A 23,440-nucleotide genomic window follows, 5' to 3' on the forward strand; every position below is an offset into this window, starting at 1 on the left:
CGTGTGCTGGGAGCAACGTGAGCCGCTGGAAACTTCACTCTGCTCCTCGACGTCTCTCGACCGATTCATAGAGACCCAGCTTTGTGGACTGACTTTTGTCCCCGACGCGTTCCCAGGGTAAATCCTAGCTCCCTGTACCTCTGAATGTGAGCGTATATGGAGACGGGGTCTTGGAAGAGGCAATTCAGTTACAGTGAGTTCGCTAAGACGGCCCTGATCCAGCAGGACCGCTCTTCATATTAAATAAAAGAAGAAATTGGGACACAGACTCATGCAGAGGGGAGACTCTGTGGAAACACAGGAGAAGCCACGGATAGAGGCCTCAGAACAAACTAACATGCCCACACTTTGAACTTGGACTTCCAGCCTCCAGAATCTTGAGAAAATAAAACTCCTGTTGTCTAAGAACCGAGTCCACAAATACACCAATGACGTGTTAACTGCAGGTTCAGTGCTGCCCAAGGCGTGGACAAACCACAGCTGCAAATGGCCCCGACAGTAAGGAGCTCATGGTTCAGCAGGGGAGACAGTGGAGGCGGCCAGCATTCCTAGAGCAAGGAGCAGAGGGAGCCGGGGTGGGGCGGGGTGGGGGTGTAGGATGTGGGGGTCAGCCGTCCGTGACGCGGCCCCAGGAAGACACCCAGGGTGGGCAGCGCTGGGGTGACTTCCTATGGTTTCCTCCACTCGTGGCCCCTAGGCTCAAGGTTTACTTATCTCCTGTCTAATTTCTGAATCCTGGTTTTATCCTAGAAAATGACTGTCCCCAGACACAGCCCCCTTAGGTCCATCAAAGACACGCCACTTACGGCCATCTCGACCCACTGCAGATAACGTTCAAAGTAGCTTATTATCTTACTCCCGAACTGCTTACTTTCCTGGAAAGACATCAAAGAGCAACAAGACCGTTAAAATGACTCCACCACTCCCTAGGGAAGCACGAGGCTGTGGTTGCACACCCCCCCTCCCGGTATGACAACTTACTTCAACAACAACTTCAGACAGCTGGCTGGTGAGAAAGTCCTGGGTAGAATTCAAAAAGAAAATGGTGGTGGACACTCTGACCTGCAAAACACAGCAACAGGTGTCAACAGACACAGGGCTTTCATCAGACAGTTTGTGTATCGATGCAAACACAGCTCACACAGCCCCAGAGCACCCTGACTTGCCAGTGGAGACTGTACTAGCAGTTCGTGGTTAGTGATGCCCTCCCGGCTTTGGCTCCCAGGGCATGGGTGTGCGTCCCCACTCCACGATGAACCTGGCAGAGGGCATGTGGCTGGGCTCGCCCTGTGCCGGTTTCCCAGTGAGAATGGAAGCTTGTGGGCAGAAGGCCGTGAGGTTAGGAGGCTGTTGTGGCGCTGCAGTGTCTCTGTGAGCGTGGCCCACGGCCGCCCACATGCGCACTGCCCACGCCCACACACGGCTTCCCGCTGAGCCGACAACGATGTGCCAGGATGCAGTCTGCGCTTACAGAAGTCTTTTAGAAAGGGGAGGATGGGGAAACCCAGTCCGGTGTTTCAAATGGGTGGATAACTGAGGCTTGATTTTACTTAAAATAACTGCCAACTGCCAATAAGACCCAACACCACTGAAAGTCCACGTGTACTTTTGTAACAAGACCCCAAGACAGAGAAGGGAAACACATCCTTACCTTCAGTCCACTGGTCCTGTACTGAAGCCCCTTCATTTGCTGGTGCATGGCGTTCTAGTGAACAAACGTATTTCCCAGTAAGTGAAACCAGAAGATCACATGATCCTTGTGTCCACCCCCTGCCCCCGCACCCCCGCGCCAAGTCAGCCATCAAATCTGACCTTACTCTGTGACAGTTTCATTCAAGAAAAAAACACCAGACACGGGGAACGATATGCACCTCACGTATCTGGGTATAAGAAAATTTGAAGAAGAAAACCAGAATACATCTTCTGGAGCTCTGATGGGCAGTTACTCACGTGTGACAGAGCCACACGACCCTTCTGAGGTGGTTTGTTCAGAGTAAAACCTGCCCCACAACAGTGGCTTCATTTGCCTGGTTTAGATGAGTGGTTGGCAAACTCTATCAGTTCAGGGCCAGATAAAAAGTATTTTCGACTTTGGGGACCACGCTCTGTCCGAATCTCTCCACTCTGCCCTTGTAGCCGGGAGCAACCACAGGGCATCTGTACACAGGACCGGCCAGGCTCTGATCCAGGAGAGCCTTGCTTCTAATAAACAGGCAGCAGGAGGGACATTCCCTAGAAGCCCCGTGTTTCTGACTCCGCAGTTGTGCTGCTGGGGACCTGGCTTCGATCCCTTGCTGGGAAATAAGATCCCAAAAGCCACAGGCCATGGCCAAAACTAATTAATTAATCAAGTAAAAATCAGGCAGCAGGCTGGGGGGCGTCCAGGGGCTACAGTTTGCAAAGCCCTGGTTTAGGTCATAGGTCAATATCTATAGAACAACTTGCCTAACTGTAGGTCAGCACAACTCTGCAAAGGCCAAGGAAGCCTGTGTCTACTTGAAGGAAAGCATTTATGGGACATGTCCAAACAAACTTAAAATGTTAACAAATTTGTGCAGGGCGTAAAGTATAGCACAAAGAGAACGGTGATGAGCCCAAACCCAAATGAAGAAAATTCTAGAGGACTTTGTGAATTAGAAAGTCAAGAGGGAACATGAAGAGAGAGATGATAAAAACTGGTTCTAGAAGATTCTAAAGTCAGAGTCAAGCCAACGAATAAGCTTCTTCAAAGCTGAGCAGGCTGACTCTGGAAGCTGGTTCCCCTGGCAACTGCATACATGACCCCCCGCCCCAAGCACACATCAAGCATAATAATAACAGCTCCTGTTTGCAGAGTCCCTCTGGGATGTCAGATCCTTCATCTCCAAGAGCCAGGTAACAGTGAGGCAAGGACCCCTCCTCCTGCTTTTAAACAAGAAAAACTAAAGCTACCAGTCTTGGGAGAAGCAGAAGCAAGACTTGAAATCAGGTTGACACGTCAAGAGCTTATGTTCCTTCTCTGCTTCCTTTCTGGCATTTAAGAAAGAAGCCAGTGGGTAGTGAGAATAAAAAGAAAGGAAGGAATTGAGAGAGGAAGACTGACAAATATACAACCCACAACCATGGGTAAAATAGATGGCTAGTGTGTGAAGTAGATAGCTCCCTGCTGTATAGACGGGGAGCTCAGCACAGTGCTCTATGGTGACCTAGATGGGTGGGATGGGAGTGGGTGGGCAGAGCGCTCAAGAGGGAGGGGATATATAGACAGGGACGGCTGACTCGCCTTGCTGTAGAGCAGAAACTAACACAACACTCTGAAGCAACTATTGTTGTTGGTGTTCGGTCGCTAAGTCATGTCTGATCCTTTTGCAACCTCATGGACTGTAGCCCTCCAGGCTTCTCTGTCCATGGGATTTCAGAGGCAAGAATACTGGAATAGGCTGCCATTTCCTTCTCCTGGAGATCTTCCCAACCCAGGGGTGGAACACATGTCTCCTGTATCGGCAGGCAGATTCTTTACCTCTGAGCCACCAGGGAAGCCCAAAGCAATGATACCCCAATTTTTAAAAAATTAATTATTCATAGCCAAAAAAAAAAGGAAGAGAAAAGTGAGAAAGTCGGATGGAAGAGAGGAGGGAAGACAAGGGGAACACAGAGTAGAGCTAAATGCAGACGGAAAAGATGTCGCATTGCCATCACGTATGTCGTGGCAAGGTGTGAACACGGAGAGCTTGGTAAGAATAAACTAGGAAGACCGAGCCCAGCACTTTGCCACCTGCATGGCTTAGGGGAGCCTTTTAAGGCCGTGAAAAATGAGAGCAAAACAGGTGGAGGCAACCGCGCATTTAAGCTGTTCACACACAGATAAGAAAAGGAGGTGTGAACATTGAAAATGTGTCCTCTTCAAAGCCCAGCTACTATCATTTCTTTTAAAAATCGCTCCGTTTCTTAGCCTGAGGTTAACTGAATTTGACCTGCGTGTGAGACGCAAACATATCACTGGGCTAGGTGAAACGGACTTTGCACAGGTCACGGTGAAATGGCAAAAGGCGTAGACTGTTACCATTGAATTCTGCAGAGGAACGACCTGGTTCTCATGGATATTTGTTAAGGTATCTGTGTGACTTTTCAAGCTGGTTTTCAAGTTTCCTGAGGGCTACAAAGAAAAGACAGTAAATAAACATTAGTATCTCCTTCCAGACTCTGGAACACTGTCTCTAGTTACCGCCAGACACACACGTAAAGCCCTTCTTATATGATGATGGGTTTGGAGGGATGGTCCTGAGATGCCCGTAGTTCATGGTGTGGACAAGAGCCAGACGTGGCCAGGGCACGGAGCACTGCCCCCCAAGCCCAGGGTCCTGGCCACTGTGCTCTGCTTCAGGAAAGAGACCAGGTGCAGCCATTCGCCACCAACCAGTAGAGGAGCTGGCGACGGGGAAGCTTGAAGGGTCTGAGGCAGTGTTTGCCCTTCCGTATCCACTCATCCTTGCAGCCGTAAAGCACGTGGGATCTCGCTCCCACATCCAACTTACCATTCCTTCTAATACGCGTGCACTGGTGCTGGGCAGTGGAGGGGGGATGGTATGAGAGCAGACCAGTGCTAAAGCAATGGGGCTGGGGCCAGCCTTGCAACGCTGCCCTGGGAAGCTTCACAAGCTCATGGACGGTCGGGCCACACGGCAGCAGCCACTGATGGGAGCTTTTCAACAGGCACAGAGGGGCATTTTTATACCAGGGACACCTGTGGCACAGGAACCTCTTCCATGGCTCCTCTAGGAATGGTATTGACCTTCATCCTCTACAGCAAGGACAACCTTGAACAGGATCGTCTGTACTCACCAGCTGGTGGGCTTTTCTTCGGAGATTATTTGCAAATGAGATAAGATTTACTCTCGTGGGACTTCTCTCGGTCTGCAAAGAGGTGTAGAAAACTGTGTTATGGAGATGGGATTTTTAAACCTTGACCTGTAACATGCAGAAGGAAATGGCACCCCACTCCAGTACTCTTGCCTGGAAAAATCCCATGGACAGAGAAGCCTGGCGGGCCACAGTCCATGGGGTCACAAAGAGCTGGACACGACTTAATGACTAACCAACAACCTGTAACAAGCAACAGAGTGAACGTGGGTCCATGGACACAAGGTAAGCAGACACCCCTGTATTCTTATCTACATGTGCAAAGCAGCATAATTCGTTTTCAACCGTAAAGAGAGACAAAGTATTGGTACCTGCTGTAAAGGACATGAATCTCAAAAAACTTAGGCTACGTGAAATGGGCCAGTGAAGGGCATCAGACAAAAGAGGGCGCCCCACTCATATGAAATATCCAGAATAGGTAAATTCACAGAAGCCAAAATGTGGCGTGAAGGTTGCCAGGGGCTGGAGTGGGAGACAGGGAGCAATTACTTACTGGGAGCGGAGCTTTCTGTTGAAGGTGATAAACACGCATTAGAACTAGTTAGAGATGGTAGTCGTGTAACATTGCAATTATACTAAATGTTAGTGAATTATTCAGTTGGTAATAAAAGAGTTAATCCAATGTTGTGCAAATCTCATCTCAGTTAAAGAAAAACAAAAACAAAAGACAAACAAAAAAACATGCAAAAGATCACCCAGGAACATGGGGGTCTTACCGCGTTCAAGTAGGCAGCATAGTCTATATCGTCTATTCCAGAAGATCTGAGATCCATAAGGGTTTTCATTCCTGTTTTATCCAGCAGTTCTATATCCTCAATTCTTATATTCATATTTTCCAAATTACTATTTATGTCTCCAGTATGCTGCATAGTTTAAAAAAAAACAAAAAATTAGTAAGTCCACTCGTCTCCAAAAATGTCACCGACTTAATGCTTTAAAGGAGCAATAAAATTACTCAAGCCAAAAATAAATACACATGCACCTGACTGGCATGTCTTCCTCGTCCCCGAGTCTTCCCTCCCAGCCCTTCCCCAACTCCCAGCCTTCCTCGCTGGGCCCCAGACCAAGCACCATGTGAGGGCCTGGGATGCAAAGCAAAACCCTGCTGCATCTCCACCCCCCCAAAGATCTCAAAGTGAAGAGGCGGTACTGTGATAAAGGCAAGTGAACTGCATCAGGACACGAGCCTTGCAAGGCAGGGGGCTGGGGAGGGCTTCCGAGAGGAGGTGGCTTCTGACCAAGTCTTAACAAACAGAGATGATGAAAGGGGCTCGGCGGGCTGCTTTCCAGGGGAAGGAGGTGGCATGCCCTCGACTGGGTACTAGAAACACTCCAGATCATGGGCATGCGGTTGGTGACTGTGGGATCTTGTGTGTCCAGAGGGCACTGCTCATCATTGAGAAAATGGCATAATGAGTGGGTGAGCAGAGGGCATCCCTTTGGGGCCTGGCTGCAAAATGGTATTGTATTTATGAGTGCATGCAAGGTATGTCTAGAGAAGAGAATACGAAATTTGTACACAGCTTTCAAATAAGCCTCTTGACCTCTGAAGACCCTCAGGTCATCTTGACCTCATGGAACCCCTTTGGTGATGCCTCTGTACAGAAGCCGTGGGACTTGGGGAACCACCTCTTCCTTTGACTTTCCTTGATATCTGCTTCTGTGTTGGAAGCCCAGAAGGCACCAGCTTCCTTAGCTTCTTTCCTACACAGCAGAGAAAGCCAGCAGGCCTCTAGGCATGAGGGAGTGGGCACCTAGGCTAAGGCACTGGAGGCCTGGGCTGCCGGAGCCCCCTCACCCCTCCCCCCAGCCAGTGTGCTCTGCAGGGGCCTCTCCTTGGAGTCTGAAGACTCCAGACTCGGCTGTGGGCTTGGGTAAAGGAGGAAAAGTGGTCATCCATTCAGTCTCTCTCCATCCTTGCTGCCATGCTGTGTCTTGCCAAGGGCCCACCTAGGAGGAGCCCTGGGGTCCCGCCACCATTCACACAGAGTAAGGACTCTGTGGGCCACAGTTCTTGTTCCTCATCAGCGATGTGACGGAAAAGGATGGCTGGTCTGGGAGAATCAATACCCCGGGAAGCAAGTAGGGTTTGTGCCTCCAGGGACTTTGACATTCAGCAAGCTAAACCATTTCCCCGTGAAGGGTCTGCAGGGAAAACCCCGGAGATGCTTTTGTTCCATTCACAGGAGAAACTCATGTCTCAGAAAATCAGCTGGTCAGGGGTGACGCCAAGGTCTTGGAATTAGATAGACATGAGGTTTGCACAGCCTTGCAAATGTACTAAAATCATTTCAAATGGCTCATTTTATCTAATATGAAATCCACCTCAAAAGAGAAAACGGGGACCACTGAATTTGGTAAAGAAACATGTCGATTTCCTGATTGGTCCTAATTACTCACCTTTGTTGGGGAAGGAAATGGCAACCCACTCCAGTACTCTTGCCTGCAAAATTCCATGGATGGAGGAGCCTGGTAGGCTACAGTCCATGGGGTCGCAAAGAGTCGGGACTGAGCGACTTCACTTTCTTTCTTTCTATAGTTGCTTTTGGAGAAGGAAATGGCAACCCACTCCAGTGTTCTTGCCGGGAGAATCCCATGGACAGAGAGGCCTGGTGGGCTACAGTCTACGGGTTTGCAAAGAGTCGGACATGACTAAGCAACTAACACACACACACACACTCACCTTTGTAATGTTGAGCTGTTCACTGACATTGTAGATGTGGTCGAGCTTAAGTGTGGCATAAAGGCCTTTATTTTCTTTGCAGTCACTGAGGGAATAAACAGAGAAATCAGGATGCAAAAGGGCAGTTGTGGCTACCTCTGTCCGCTGCGAAGGATGGAGAGAAAGGTTAACCGTCCATTTTTGTTCAATCTGTGAATATGGACACGATGGGGCAGCTGGGTGTCAATGCAGTAAGCCTCCACCAGTGTCCCCAGGAATCCCCGGGGGCCCACCACTCCTGATGCCTTTCCCTCTTTTCCTTAATGTCCCATGTTTGGCACAGATACAAGGTGAAAGGTGAAAGTGAAGTCGCTCAGTTGGGTCTGACTCTTTGCAACTTCATGGACTGTAGCCCACCAGGCTTCTCCGTCCATGGGATTTTCCAGGCAAGAGTACTGGACTGGGTTGCCGTTGCCTTCTCCAGGGGATCTTCCCAATCCAAGGATCAAACCCGGGTCTCCCACACTGCAGGCAGATGCTTACCCTCTGAGCCACCAGGGAAGGCCAGAAGAGGACAGGTAACTACTACAGCCTTAGTGCTCTGAGTGATAACAAAGTTTACAAATTGGGAAGACATAAACTCTAACCTGAAAAAACCAACACATGTCAGAGAGATGTGTATTACCAAGCATTATCTTTATTAAAAGATTTAATAAATATTTATTAGAAGACTCTATCGGGCTTCCCTGGTGGCTCAGTGGTAAAGAATCCACCTGCCAGTGCAGGAGACATGGGTTCAATCCCTGATCTGGGAGGATTCAACATGCCATGGGCCAACTAAGCCCATGAGCCACAACTACTGAGGCCGCGTGCCCTAGAGCCTGTGCTCTGCAACAAGAGAAGCCGCTGCAATGAGAGGCCCGTGCAAGGAAACTAGAGTGTAGCCCCTGCTCACTGCAGCTATAGAAAGGCCTGCTCAGCAACGAAGATCCAGCACAGCCAAAATAAATAAATAAAATTATATAAAAAACTTTATCCACTGACTTCCTGGCAGTCCAATAGCTAAGCCTCTGCACAAGGGCCCAGTGAAGTCAAATAAAGAGATAAATTTGTTGTTAGTCAGTTGCTGAGTCATGTCCCGCTCATTGCCAACCCATGAACTTCAGCCCACCCGGCTCCCCTGTACTTCACTGTCTCCTGGGGTTTGCTCACATTCATGTCCGTTGAATTGGTGATGCTATCTAAACATTTCATCTGACATCCCCTTCTCCTCCTGCCTTCAATCTGTCCCAGCATCAGGGTCTTTTCCAATGAGTCAGCTCTTTATATCAAGTGGCCAAAGTATTGGAGCTTCAGCTTCAGTGTCGGTTCTTCTAATAAACATTCAGGATTAATTTCCTTTAGGATTAACTGGTTTGATATCCCTGCTGTCCAAGGGACTCTCAAGAGTCTTCTCCAGCACCTCAATTTGAAAGCATCATTTCTTCCATGCTCAACCTTATGATCCAGCTCTCACATCCATACATGATTATTGGAAAAACTATAGCTTTGGCTAGGCAGACTTTTGTCAGCAAAGTCATGTCTCTGCTTTTTAATATGGTATCTAGGTGTGTCATAGCACTCCTTTCAAAGAGCAAGTATCTTTTAATATCACAGCTGTGGTCACCATCTGCAGTGATTTTGGAGCCCAAGAAATAAGACCTGTCACTGCTTCCACTTTTTCCCCATGTATGTGCCATGAAGTGATGGGACTGGATGCTATGATCTTAGTTTTTTGAATGTTGAGTCTCAAGCCAGCTTTTTCACTCTCCTCTTTCACCCTTATCAAGAGGCTCCTTAGTTCTTCCTCACCCTCTATTAGAGTGGTATCATCTGCATATCTGGAGAAGGCAGTGGCACCCCACTCCAGTACTCTTGCCTGGAAAATCCCATGGACAGAGGAGCCTGGTAGGCTGCAGTCCATGGGGTCGCTAGGAGTCGGACACGACTGAGCAACTTCACTTTGACTTCTCACTTTCATGCATTGGAGAAGGAAATGGCAACCCACTCCAGTGTTCTTGCCTGGAGAATCCCAGGGACGGGGGATTCTGGTGGGCTGCTGTCTATGGGGTCACACAGAGTCGGACACGACTGAAGTGACTTAGCAGCAGTAGCAGCAGCATCTGCATATCTGAGGTTGTTAAATATTAAAAAAAAATAAAGATTCTATCAAGCCCCTTCCTGACCATTTCCCTCCACATTTCCAGGGTTGAGCTCTACCTAATAAACCTACGGTTGGACTAAGGGTAGGGGACAGGGAGGGGCTGGCAAACGTCCTCTTTGGCTGTAAACCTAACTTGGCCTCACCTCTCCTAACTTCTCTGAAACGTGGCAAATGCCTTCTCGAGTGAGCTCACAGGGTGGCCACACCCTTGCACATCCTTGCCACCCAGATGACCTCATCCTGGGTGCCGCTCCCTTGTGCAGCTGCCAAGGCCCTGCGGCCCCGAAGGACGCCTGGGAGAAGAACTTTCCAGAATCCTGGGAGGGGTAATGCTCCTCTCTAGGGAACCTCAAGTAGGCTGGCGTTGGTGATACACTGACCACCAGAGGAAAGACCAGAGAGTTCCACCGGAGCCAGAATCCCAAAAAGCTTGCAGACGAGGCCGAGAAGCTTGGCTTCCTTCTCTTAAGCCTGGTGAGGGTTTCATTCATTGCATTCATTGGAGTGCACAGACTCCAATGGATTGAAAGTGTCTTCCTAGAACATGCTGTTGAGAAGGCTCCTGTGACCCTCTGGGCAAAGCAGAAGACCCCAGGTGATGAGCAAGTCTGCCATGGGGGCCGGGTGCCAGGCAGATGGACCCCTCTGCTGCTTACTCACTGTCTGTTTCCCTGGAAGTGAGGGGAGCTGGTGATACTCAGCTGACTATGATCATCCTGCTGAAGCGACAGGAAGGGGACCGAGTGATCACAGAGGCCCTGTGGGTGGAGCCGGGCTGGCGCCCAGGCAGCCTGATTCACGGCCTGGTCCTCAGGCTACACCACTGTTGGCCCGTGAGAGACTCGGACCTGATGAGAGATTTTTGCATATGGAGGGCTGGGGACGTCTTTCCGGCTTCTGCAAGATCTAACTCAACTTTTATGCTAACTAAAACAGATTGCTTGTGGCCTGTCAAAGAGACATTTGTATGTCAGCTTACATACAATGAAATTATGAAAGAAAAGGGTGTACTGACCAGGAGAATGTACCCATCAAAATAAAGATTAAATGTTTCCCTCCCTGGGACATCAATGCTGGTCCTCCCTAGGTGATAAGACCGCCTTCCAGGTGCCAAGGCCATGCTGACTTGCTATATATATGCTGATCTGTTTTTGTTTTTTGAAATCTTTAATGCATGTATGCCTGACTTATTTAATGTTACTTGTCCTGACAAGATATAAAACTGTGCTCAGAGCCATGGTTTCTGGAACAACTCCTCAGAGCTGTCTGAGAGGCTGTCTCCCTGGCCAAAGTCCGCAGTTTGGCTCACGCTGAAGGAGGAAACAGAACAGGTTCTATCTTGAGAGCAGGACTCCATCTTGGGCCGGACTGTGGACTTTGAGCTCTATGCCCAGAATCTATGGAAAGGACATACCAACTGGAAAACCAGGCCCCTGGAAGCAAGAGCCCAAGGGCTCTTCATCACTAAAAGAATACCCTAATTATCTGTGTAACTGAATAGAATCATACATTCTACTATGCTTATTGGGGTATGACCACAGGCCTATTGATAATTGTCCACTGTTAACTACCTAGGCTTGGAGAAGGCAATGGCACCCCATTCGAGTACTCTTGCCTTGCAAATCCCATGGACAGAGGAACCTGGTATGCTGCAGTCCATTGGGTCACTAAGAGTCGGACACGACTGAGCAACTTCACTTTCACTTTTCACTTTTCACTTTCATGCATTGGAGAAGGAAATGGCAACCCACTCCAGTGTTCTTGCCTGGAGAATCCTAGGGACAGCGGAGCTTGGTGGGCTGCCGTCTATGGGGTTGCACAGAGTCGGACACGACTGAAGCGACTTAGGAACTACCTAGGCTTAAGGCATATGACTCACGGGTTAACTTTGATTGTCAGGGAATTTGGGGAGGTGGGTTTGTGAACGTACACTTAGGGTATATAAGGTTTTCACAAAAACTGGTCGGGGTCCTTGGCTAAGAGGAGACTCTGCCTTGGGTCCACCGGTGTAATAAACTGCACTCCACTATCTGCATTGTCCTTCTGAGTGAGTTTGTTCCCTGGAACACGTGGCTACAACAATATAAAACTCTTTCCTATTCCTATTAAAGACTGTAGTATCTTTCTGTTCTTTTCTCTTTTTCTGCTGTCCCACAAGGCTTGCAGGATCTTAGTTCCTGAGCAAAGGATGAACCTGGGCTCTGGCAGTGGAAGGAAGAAGTCCTAACCACTGAACCTCCAGGGAAATCCCACGCTTATCATTTCCACTGACAGACTCATCCAGTGAATTCTAAATTGTTATACAGCATTTACCTGGGGCAGGGTGACTCTCAAACAAGAGTTTTCCCAGGGTCCCAAGAATGCATTTTAGGGTCACCTCTACCAATAAATTATAGTGATAAAGACAAAGTGACTTGGGATGCACCATCCTAACTCCTAGAGGGTTTTCTGGGGAAGACTGCCTTTTTGGTCTTACTGCTGAGACCAGAGACTGGCTTACTTCTGAAATTGGAAAGTTGACCATTCAAATGAAAAACACGTTTAGAGCAAAATTGTCATTGTAAAAACACAACATTCTAAGTAGCAAAAAAATGCATAATGCAATTATTCATACCTGTAAACTTGTTCAAAAGTGAGATTAATATCTGGTTTGTTAAATACTAGGCCAGAGAGATAGTATTTCCAATCCTCATTTAGTAAATATGGAGTGTCCAAAACCTAAAAGAAATGTAAAGACAGTTTTACACTAACATATATGCATATAATTAAATAATATTCTGTTAAACATATAATATTTGGGATATTTTTATTTATATCATGACTTACTTCATTGATTTTCAATTAAACTAGAAAATAGAAGTGTGATTGCAACAGACAGACAGATCACTGGGTACAAACCGAAGGAATTATTAAGAGTACTTTTTTGAGAGGAACATCTAAGTAAAATAAAGATTAGACACGGCTGAAGAATAATTGATTCAGAATATCTGATAGGAAGCCATGAAGCAGTAGGCCCAGCTCTTCACTCTTTCTCCCTGGACAAATGGAGTTAAATCAGGCACATTCTTCAACTTCACATTATGAATTTTAGATGGACTAATGAGTATGTGACTGTATACATAGTTGAGGAGTGCAAATGGGAAATACCCTCATTTTTCAAAATATTCTCCTCTACTTTTAAAGAATTGCTCTTTTAACAATTTGAAAGTGAAAGTGAAGTCGCTTAGTCATGTCCGACTCTTTGCTACCCCATGGACTGTAGCCTACCAGGCTCCTCTGTCCATGGGACTTTCCAGGCAAGAATACTGGAGTGGGTTGCCATTTCCTTTTCCAGGGCATCTTCCACACCCAGGGATTGAAACCAGGTCTCCCGCATTGTAGGCAGACGCTTTACTGTCTGAGCCACCAGCAAAGTCCAATTTTAACAATTTAATGTAGAATAAAAGATGATGAAGTCGGGCTTGATGCATTAATTTTTTTATCAAGAGGCCACACGTGTGACAAACTGATGCTCCCAATTGACTTTTCCTGAACCAACTGAGGAATTAAAATACCTCCACAACAACTGGTTTATCTTAGGAGTCCCTCACCTGATTTTATAACAGATATGAGGTAGACGAATATGTACAATAAAACAGGAAAGTGGAAACACAGTTTTTAAATCAGAATAGGGAGAAAGACACTGGAAAGTCAAAATGAGAAGACAGACCTGTAGATCAAAATCTCTTTATTAGTTAATGAAGCTAAACTTGGATATAGTGCCCTAAAACCTGAAGTAGTTGGCTGTAGAGGGAGAAAGTGAAGTCCAAATTTAATTCCCAACTACCTCGTCAGATTTCCACCAGGGACACCTCCGCCATGAGGCGTGCCATTTAGCAGTCTCCTTCACGTCAATATTTTTTGAAGATTTATTTTTCGCTGCATCCAGTCTGATTGCAGCACATGGACTCTCGAGGTGTGGCTCGAGGGCTCATCACAAAAGCTTAGTTGCCCACGGGCGGTGGGATGCTAGCTCCTCCACCAGGGATCGAACCTGAGCCCCTGCAGTGCCAGGTGGATTCTCAGCCTCTGGACCACCAGGGAGTCCCCTCTTTCACTACAAATTTAGGGCCCTTCCACCATCTGTGTGGGGAACTGTCATCTGGGAAGTTCTTTGAAATATCAGAAACCTCTTGAGGTATGGAAGGAACCTGGAAAATTTATCCTTTGATGTTCCACATTTGGAAACTAATTCTGAGAAGAACTGTATTCTCCCCGAATATAACAACCAGCATTGATGAGTAAGCCTTAATTCCTGGTATTGATTTCATTGACATTAAAAAAGAATACAGTTGACCTTTCAACAACACGGGCTGGACCTGCAAGGATTCACTTCTATGTGAATTTTTTTCAGCACTAAATACTACAGTGCTATGTGGTCTGAGGTTGGTGGAATCCGAGGAAGAGTATATGGAGTAATCATGTGAACAGAAGGCTGAATATAAGTTGAATGCCCAGAGGATGGTCACCCCCAGTGCCCTGGTGTTCAAGGGGCACCTGCACTGCCATATTTTTTTTTTTCGCTCTGACAAATAGATGGATCTCAACCTACTGAGTACACACCAGGTGCTCATCGTTTTACTCTTGAAGAAACCCACCAGGCCTGCAGCTGCTGCTGCCGCCAAGTCGCTTCAGTCGTGTCTGACTCTGTGCAACCCCAGAGACGGCAGCCCCCCAGGCTCCACCGTCCCTAGGATTCTCTAGGCAAGAACACTGGAGTGGGTTGCCATTTCCTTCTCCAATGCATAAAAGTGAAAAGTGAAAGTGAAGTTGCTCAGTTGCTTCCAACTCTTAGCGACCCCATGGAGTGCAGCCCACCAGGCTCCTCCATCCATGGGATTTTCCAGGCAAGAATACTGGAGTGGGGTGCCATTGCCTTCTCCGACCACTAGGCATGGGGGCAGAATAAAAGCTTTGGCTCAAGCACAATCCATATTTACCTGGAATAACTTTTTGTTTCTGTAAGGCTCACAGACCAGTTTTTCCATATTTCCACCCGTGACAAAAGTCAGCACCACGATGGTCATGATTATCCAAGAAAAGAAGAAACTGAGTCCAACCCCACTGGAAAAACAAACAGGAAAAAAGTTACTAATTCTACAGGCAGTTATTCACCGTTACCAGAACTTACTCATTCCACCTATTCCACATATACAATGACCTGGGACGCCAGCTTTCAGCAGGTTAACCCCGGTTCAGCCTACCCAGGGTGCAGACAGGAAGTGCAAGGCGCATCTTAAGGGGATACTTGGCCCTGGGTCCCTGGCCTGCCTGCAGCCCGGAACTGGGGCACAGATGTGGACCTGGGGTCACCTGAGGGAACCAAGGCTGTCCTGTGAGGAGGAGGCTATACGCTGGTGTCCGTGGAAAATGCTGCCTGTCCTATCAGCAAAGGACGCTACACCCGCCCCAACGGTGAGCCCTGGGGGGCTCACTACAGAAACAGGATACCCCCCCATCTAGCCACCACCCGCTGTAGCCACCCCGAAAGGACGCCCCCTGCAGAGACTCGGGAGGATAGCTGAGGCGCTCGCTTCAGGAATGATGTCAGTGAGCTCAGACTATCTGCCTTTCTTTTCTCTCTCTTTTTTTTTTAAAGAGATGAATCTGTAGACATGCCGCCTGCCGTGTAACGTTTTATTTTTAATTTGTAGAATGTTGTGGTAGTTTCAGGTGTACCGCAGCAGTAAATCGGTTGTAGCTATACATACGGCCACTGTTTGTTTTTCAGATTCTTTTCCCATACAGCCCATTACAGAACACGGAGTCGAGCTCCTGTGCTATACAGCAGGTTCTTACCAGTTACCTATTTTATATATTACAGGGTACGCGTGCGTCTACCCCAGTCTCCCGGTTTATCCCACCTCCCTTGACTCCCCGGTAACCATACGTTGGTTTAGTCCGTTCATGACTCTATTGCTGTTTTACAAATAGAAGTTCATTTGTACTCCATTTTGTTAGAGTCCACACAGAAGCAACACCATATAACACACTGAGTGAAGTAACTCAGACGCAGAGAGACCAACCCCACGTGGTGTTCTTCAATTAGTACTAATCTTCTGAGGCTCCGAGGACCAGGTCTTTCTCGGAAAAACTCCTCTGTAGCCTGGCTCCTCCCTCACCTCTTCAGAACAGTTCCCTCAGGGCGACTTGAGAGGCTGTGTCCTGGCCTTAAATCCTCAGTTTTGTCTGCCAAATACAGCGTAATTCTCAGATTTTAGGGGGTGCGTTTTTTTCAGTTGACTACAGGAAATGTACTCTGGGGAGTCTGAAAGGGGCAGATGTATTCAGATATTCAGAGGGATGCAGACAGAGAAGCGCTGTGAGGGACAGCCCAAGATGGCGGGCAGGGGCATCCAGCGGGGAAGCCTGGAGGATCCCGGAGGGAAGGCCACTGAAGGTCTCTAAGCATGGGAGGAACACGCCCTGAATTCTCTCTGTAAAAACAAGCTCTCTTGGCTGCATGTGAAGGGTGGATGGACAGGTGCCCACAATGGAGGGTGTCAGGGAGCTGGCTCTCTCTGGCCCCAGGGGAGCCTGTTGCAGCTGTGAGCAGTGGAGTGGAGTCAAGGGTGAAAGAAGGCTGAACCAGGAGGAAGACACAGGAGGATATGAGGAAGACTCGTGCGCTCAAAGTGAAGGGAAGGGAAGACGGGGTGCGCCAGGGCTCGTCAGCAGCAGGGACAGGGAAAGGGGGAGAAGATGGACTTCTACAAGGTCCTGTTTTCCGGGAGACACGGCGGAGGAGATGCTGTGCAGGTGCAGTTTGGTGTTTGGAGCACAGAGGCCTGGGTTACAGACCTACTTTAGGGAGTCAGTGGCTTAGAAATGATGACTGATCCTTGGGGCTGCAGGGGGAGGCAGGGGCAAGCCTAGGACTGACTGGGCCTGGGGGCACCTCACCATTTGAACAAGAAGTGGTAGAAAGACAGTCAGCAAAGGATTCCAAGGTGGAGGCTCAGGAGGGTGGGAAGGAAACCAGGAGGGTGTGAGGTCACTGGGAGTTACGGCATGTTTGCACAAGGAGGGGCAGCTGTTCCGTCCCTGCTGTGACATTTGAGAAGGACTCAGAGAAGTCCCCTGGACTGGAGATGCAGAGGTCACTGCTGGCCTGACAGTGACAGGTGAGGAATCACAGTGGCTCGGGCTGGGCAGGAGGTGGGGGACCAGGAAAGGGGCAGCAGACGCAGATCTTCATTTCAAGATGTCTGTGCAGACAGGCGAGTTAGAGGGGAGGATGGGTTGTCCATGGGGGTTTCCTGTTTTCATTTCTAAAGAGGGGAGAGCCCCGTGGTGTGGCCGATGGACATTCACCACTGCACCCCACTCAGCCTCTACAATGCTCCCCAGAGCCTCAAAAGACACGTGACCACAGAGAATCCAGGACTCCTCCTTTCAGATCTTTTCACTCAGATCCTCCTGGGAGGCAAGGACTCTTGCTTGGTTGGTAGAGAGACCATGCTCTTGACTGGACAGTATCAACCACTTTCAAAGAGCGGGTGGTGTTTTGGCTTGAAGCTGAACCAAACATACTCTTTCTCATTTCTACAAACAAGTCAGTGATTAGAAGGAAGAAACAGCATTCTCCTAGTTTGATGAGTCCATCCAGTTGTTGACCAGATGACTCAAAAGATGCAGCATTCTGCCAAGTATGGCAAAGCATGCCATGCTGAAGGGTGGGCTTCGACGGGACAAAAAAGAAATTGCAGACACCCTCAGGGTGCAGACCACCCAGAATGCACCTAACAGCAAGTGATAGCTACCAGCCTGTCCCCTACTGCTGAGATGGGTTCTATGGCTCCTAAGTCAGAGGTTTACATGTGACTCTAACCCTTTAGAGATCCCTTAACGTGAGATGTGAGTATTACAGCCAAACTAAGGTGGCTCTCAGCCTCCCGTCAGTTTGCTCATGACTCTATTTTATTTTATTTGAGCTAGATACCACATTTTTTTGCTTTCATGCCCCCCAAAAAGTAGAATAGACTTTTATGAAAGTTGAACCTTTTTAGAGCAATTGACTTCCTCCCTTCAATAATTAAAACGATGCATTAACAACACATAAATCCACCATGAAAATACTGACAAAATAGCCAAGTGATAGGGTTATTAAATTTTGAACATTAAATTAATCTTCTGTCTGTAGCTGTGGACATTTAAACAAAAGGCTGGGCAAATACACTCTTCCTTGTTGGCTTAATTCCTGAAGCTTAGGCATGTGAGCAAGAAGGCATGTCCATGGGTGGAACTCTGTCCAGCTTTATCCAGTTCTAGCAGACTCCCATGTCATCAGCTTTAAGGTTATTTTTAAAACTTCACTTAAAAAAAAAACAACAAACCCACAAATGAACCTAACAGAAAGACTCACAGACATAGAGAAAGACTGGTGCTTGCTCGGGGAGGGGGTAGGGCAGGCAGAGGGATGGGCTGGCAGTTTGGGGTCAGCGGATACAAATTATGCCATTTAGGATGGATAAACAACAAGGTCCTACTGTATACACAGGGAACTGTATTTAATATCTTGGAATAAACTATTACCGAATAGAATATAAAAAGGAATGTATACATGTGAGTCACTTCGCTGTACAGCAGAAACTAACACATTGTAAATCAACTATGCCTCAATAAAACAAAAACTCATGTGCCTGTATTCATGTGAATAAAGGCGTGTACTACAGTGAAGCCTGAAGCTTTACGGAAATGGCCTTTAGAGTCACAGCTCATAAGTAGCCAAATTATTATAGTGACCCAAAGTTTAAAAAAGCAAATTAATGCATGTCGCTATAGACACAAGTCAAGAAATGGCTGTGGTTTTGGTTCCCTATGGCCCAAAACACCTCTTCTAAATCTTAACCCTCCCCTGGAGCCTCATCACCACCATCCCCAACTCATTCCCAGGAGTTTAGAGGAAAAGAGAATATCACAGAGCTTCCCCTCTGGGGAGCATTCCGAGCTTTTACCCCTGGTCACTGGTTCACATTTCTGGCTCCACCTCCAGTCCCATCCAGCACATGCCCCCTCTGCTTTGTTATAAGCTAGTAAACGGTTTTCTTTACAAAGATAGGAACTTGGCTACGAATCTGACTGAAACAGGGAAAACTGCTCCAGTGTGCATCACGTTTAGCACCTGCTGATACCTCAGATACCTCATCTGATACCTCATCAGATACCTCATACCTGATCCCACCACTAATACAGGCTACCTGTCTAACTCCCAAGGGTGCTGGCTCCTCAATCTTTGTTCTAAATCGAGTCTCTAGAGCTTCAGAGTGAACAGTGTCTGGTGTCAGATCAACCTTCAGAAAGTGTCTGCTGAATGCATGGATTGGTAGATAGATTGACAGATAGATAAATAGATGCTGTTGTTTTTTAGTTGCTAAGTTGTGTGTGAGTCTTTTTCGACCCCGTGGACCATAGCCCGACAGGCTCCTCTGCTCATGGAATGTCCCAGGTAAGAATACTGGACTGGGTTGCCATTTTCTTCTCCAGTGGATCTTCCCAACCCAGGGATCAAACCTGCGTCTCCTGCTTTGGCAGGCGGATTCTTTACCATTGAGCCACCAGGGAAGCCCAGAGAGATAGACAGATATGGGGGAAAACAATGAGAATTAAGAAAGCAAACTTGGAAATAATTTCCTGATAGCTGCTTTATGGAGGAGCCTACCATACACACGTGAATATACATATAAACATGGATTTTAAGCTTGTCTCTCAAAGTGCCACCGACCTAGAGTTTCCTTGATTTTTATGCTTAATGGAATTTCCCAAACCAATGAAAGGATAATCACATCAGGTCTCCCCTGTCTGTCGCTGGAACCCAGAGTGCTTGGTCCAGAGGCCACGGGGTCCCTGTCACACCACGGTCCCCACCCTGTGTTTCCACCCTTCACAGACCAAGGAAGGACCGAGACTCACACCATGAGGAGGAGGCCCCCGGTGTTCGAGACGCAGCCTCGTCTGGTTGGGGTGGCTTTCTGGTCATAGCCCAACGTGCCACAGAGCAAGCCCAGGAGGTAAAAAATCAAGATGAGGGTCAGCAAGCAGCAGATGACCAAGCAAACCAGCCACCTGGTGGAGCAAACACAGAACAGGCACACGTGAGCGGTGACATCATCGCAACACAAGAGTGCTGGGCCGGGGCTGGAGGGGTCCACGCTACCCTTGGCAATCAAACACCAGAGTCCTGCTCACTCCTCAGAGGGAGAGCGCGTTGTGAAAAGACGTCTTTCCAGCCCGAGTCCTCCAACCCAACCAAATCAACATTTATCCTGGTTTCAAAGAGCTCTCAAAGGTCATGGGATTATCGCTTTTTTCCCTTCACTTTAATCCACCGGCCCGGAAGCAGGGTTGACTCAGCCTCTCTGAGGCAACTGACAACCATGCCCCTTAAGGCTTTTCAGTTCTCTCAAGGTTCCTGAGGCTACAAGTGTGGATAATCAGGGTGTTAGAGAAAAGAGTAAGTGATGGTTGGAATGCGTATTCAGATAGTTATTGAGGGTGGACCCAGGACAAGCCAAACTGAACACTGATTTACTTCCCCCGCCAAACACAACCACGCCCCTTAAGGCTTTTCTGTTCTCTCAAGGTTCCTGAGGCTGCAAGTGCTTATTATAAAGAGGATGAGATGCAGACAGATCATGCTAGACAACAGATAAGAATTTGGGACTGGTTCCCCTGGTCTTTTATCTAAAATGTTTTGTGATTTTAGGAATACTAGGGACAGCGGGGTGGGGAGTAACCTGTGTTCCTTACTGAGGCAGATACCTTCTACTTGATGAGTGCACTCAACATTTTACAAATTTCCACATCAAGTGAGAACAGTGTATGCTCAGTCATGTCCGACTCTTTGTGACCCCATGGACTGTAGCCCGCCAGACTCCTCTGCCTGTGGGATTCTCCAGGCAAAGATACTGGAGAGGTGTGCCATTGCCTACTCCAGGGGATCTTTTCGACCCAGGGATCCAACCTGAGTCTCCTGCATCTCCTGCAATGGCAAGGCGATTCTTTACCACTAGCACCACCTGGGAAGGCCTTAGAATTTTAGGCCCATCCCAAATCAAATGCCTGCAGAATGGGGGTCTCAGTGTTATGGGAGGTCTTGTGAGACACTTGAGGATAAAGGATCCTCAGTTAGGTCTTGCTGGCATTCCTCAAATGTACAGCAACCCAGAAGCATTCAAGGGTAGAAATACTTCCCAATGTTTAAAATGCTAAAAAACAAAGGATGTACTCTGCAACAAAAGCTGTCACTGCAGTTCTTCATTCAGTTAAGAATAAACTCAATCATTATTAATAATGGGCTTCCCAGGTGGCACTAGCAGTAAAGAACCCGCCTGTCGATGCAGGAGACCTCAGAGAAGGGGGTTTGATCCCTGGGTTGGGAAGACCCCCTGGAGGAGGGCATGGCACCCCACTCCAGTATTCCTGCCTGAAGAATCCCAAGGATAGCCACTAGCACCTACTCTGTGACGTTTTGTGCCAGATCCCGAGGATACAAATTTAAATAAGCCATGGAATCTGGCCTCAGGGATCTTTTACTGTTAATGCATGCCTCATCTGCTTTGTTAAATTTCTTTTTAAATAAGCTTGTAGTCTCAGGGCGTGGGAGGAGGAAGGAAAGGGAGCTGGTATGTAGACAGATCATTGCACCATTCCTCCCATCTGTACCACTCTGACTTCTAATGAGATTTCAAGTCCACTGGGAAAGGGTCTGTCTTATGTTTGTTTGTAAAGTGTCTGCCTACAATGGGGGAGACCTGGGTTCAATCCCTGGGTCGGGAAGATCCCCTGGAGGAAATGGCAACCCACTCCAGTACTCTTGCCTGGAAAATCCCATGGACAGAGGAGTGTGGTGGGCTGTAGTCCATGGGGTTGCAAAGAGTCGGACACAACTGAGCGATTTCACTTTCTATTCTTTGTTCTGACACCTGCTGGGGTGGCCAAGCCACATGGTAGGAAAAGGCTGGCTGATACACAGCGATAAGTAAGGGCATAGTCAGATGGGAGTTAAAAACCCACCTTTGCCACGTTGTCCTCAGTCTTGAGTAAGTCACTTCACCTCCCTGAGTCTCAACAAAACAGGGTTATAAGCACAATACAACCCGGGGGGTTTCTGTGAGATGCCACAATGGAGAGCTCATGGTGGGCACACTGCGACTCTTCCTAAAGGCCAGCAAGTACTGTTATTGTCTCACTATTTATCTTGTGCTCCTGTATAATAAATATTCCAAGTAGGGATGGCAGTCTCTGTGGTCTCCTGGGTTTAGGCAGCTGGAAGAGTTCCAGTAGTGGTTATGGGGCTGAGCCTCTCAGAGAAGGGATTCCGTCTTACTTCTCATGTGATCCTGGAGATCCCGTGAGTCTCTCCTGTCCTGTTCTCCCAGAGCTCTTGTCTGAGACATATGCCCACCAGCCTCTCTCAGGACCACATCCTCCCATTAGTGTTTTTCTAAAGGACAAAGAGCTGGGATCCACAGCAGCTTCAGACAAGCCACTGGTTCCAAGGATGCTCTTTCCGTAAGAACCAGCCTCTATGTATTTGTTTTATATAAGCATAAAGAAAAAAATATTATCTGAATGCTCTTTCTAATTTCTTTTAAATTTTAAAATCCTGTTACATACCTTAGATAATTATAACCAAGACTCTGGAAGCCATCAAAATTGCAAATAATTGACTATTTGGCTCAAGAACTTCCAGTCTTCAATATATACACACACACACACATATACACACACACATATATAATGCTTCGTGAATTTTCATGTCATCCTTTCACAGTGGCCACGCTAGTCTTCTTAGCGTGGTTTCAATTTTAGTACACATGCTGCTGAAGTGAACACTTCAACTTCTTCAATGAACTTAAACTAGGGTGAACACATATCACCTTGTGGCCTCTTTGTACAATTTGCTGTCCTAAGATGATCCTGGTTATATCGTCAGATTTTCACCCCACTCCCCAGCAAGCTCCACGCTCGTAGTGGAAAAGCTCAAAGAGGGCACTGACCTGTATGAATCGCATTCTTCCATAGTGGGTACATACTGGAGGATATAATCTTCAGAGTCATTAATGTAACGGACGAAATTCGACAGTGTCTTCTGAATAGGAATCTTCGTGCTTATATTTTTGACATCAGATTGAAGGGAATTCAAGGTCTTTTTAAACTCTGAAAACAAAGATGCCTTGGTTACGCATGTTCATAGAGGAGACAAGACACTTAGTTTTGGAATGTAACTGAAAAGCTTGAACCACTCTTAGTTCCTCCCGTGTTATGCAGATGTTTAAAATATGAGAAGATCCTACAACAAGCGTGAATGCAGCCAAGTCTATTGAAAAGCAATTAACAAAAGAGCGAGCTATGAGAGCTGACTTAAATGACATGGTGTGAAATCAAGCCAGAGTTTTCTACTTATTTCACTAAAAAAAGAAAAGCAAAATGGACCAAGTTACTAAACTGGACTGTGTGCCTACAGCAGACAAGGCATTTTTACATATGTTAACTCATTTCTCATTCCCAGTTCACTAACAGGGATGCTGGGCTCATAGGGGTTAAATCACTTGACCATAGGTCTGTTTTTCAGAAAGTACTAGAAATGGGATTAAAAACTCAGGTTCACCTACCTATAAAGCTTCTGTTAAATG

The 23,440-nt window shown here is 47.4% G+C and overlaps 1 protein-coding gene across 1 annotated transcript in view; it reads right to left on the reverse strand.

Moving 5' to 3' along the window:
- PROM1 (prominin 1) overlaps positions 1–23,440 on the reverse strand; it is a 151,431-nt gene that overhangs the window by 10,117 nt on the left and 117,874 nt on the right. Inside the window, exons 11-21 of the mRNA XM_010857372.1 lie at positions 22,805–22,964; positions 19,716–19,868; positions 14,744–14,867; positions 12,379–12,482; positions 7,583–7,667; positions 5,616–5,762; positions 4,822–4,893; positions 4,043–4,135; positions 1,652–1,705; positions 982–1,062; positions 807–875 (exon numbers count right to left, since the gene is read on the reverse strand). Coding sequence (XP_010855674.1) covers positions 807–875; positions 982–1,062; positions 1,652–1,705; positions 4,043–4,135; positions 4,822–4,893; positions 5,616–5,762; positions 7,583–7,667; positions 12,379–12,482; positions 14,744–14,867; positions 19,716–19,868; positions 22,805–22,964 — 1,142 coding nt within the window. The remainder of the gene's footprint in view (positions 1–806; positions 876–981; positions 1,063–1,651; positions 1,706–4,042; positions 4,136–4,821; positions 4,894–5,615; positions 5,763–7,582; positions 7,668–12,378; positions 12,483–14,743; positions 14,868–19,715; positions 19,869–22,804; positions 22,965–23,440) is intronic.

The sequence above is a fragment of the Bison bison genome, unplaced genomic scaffold (assembly GCF_000754665.1).
Source record: "Bison bison bison isolate TAMUID 2011002044 unplaced genomic scaffold, Bison_UMD1.0 scf7180017864379, whole genome shotgun sequence".
Lineage (NCBI taxonomy): Eukaryota > Metazoa > Chordata > Mammalia > Artiodactyla > Bovidae > Bison > Bison bison.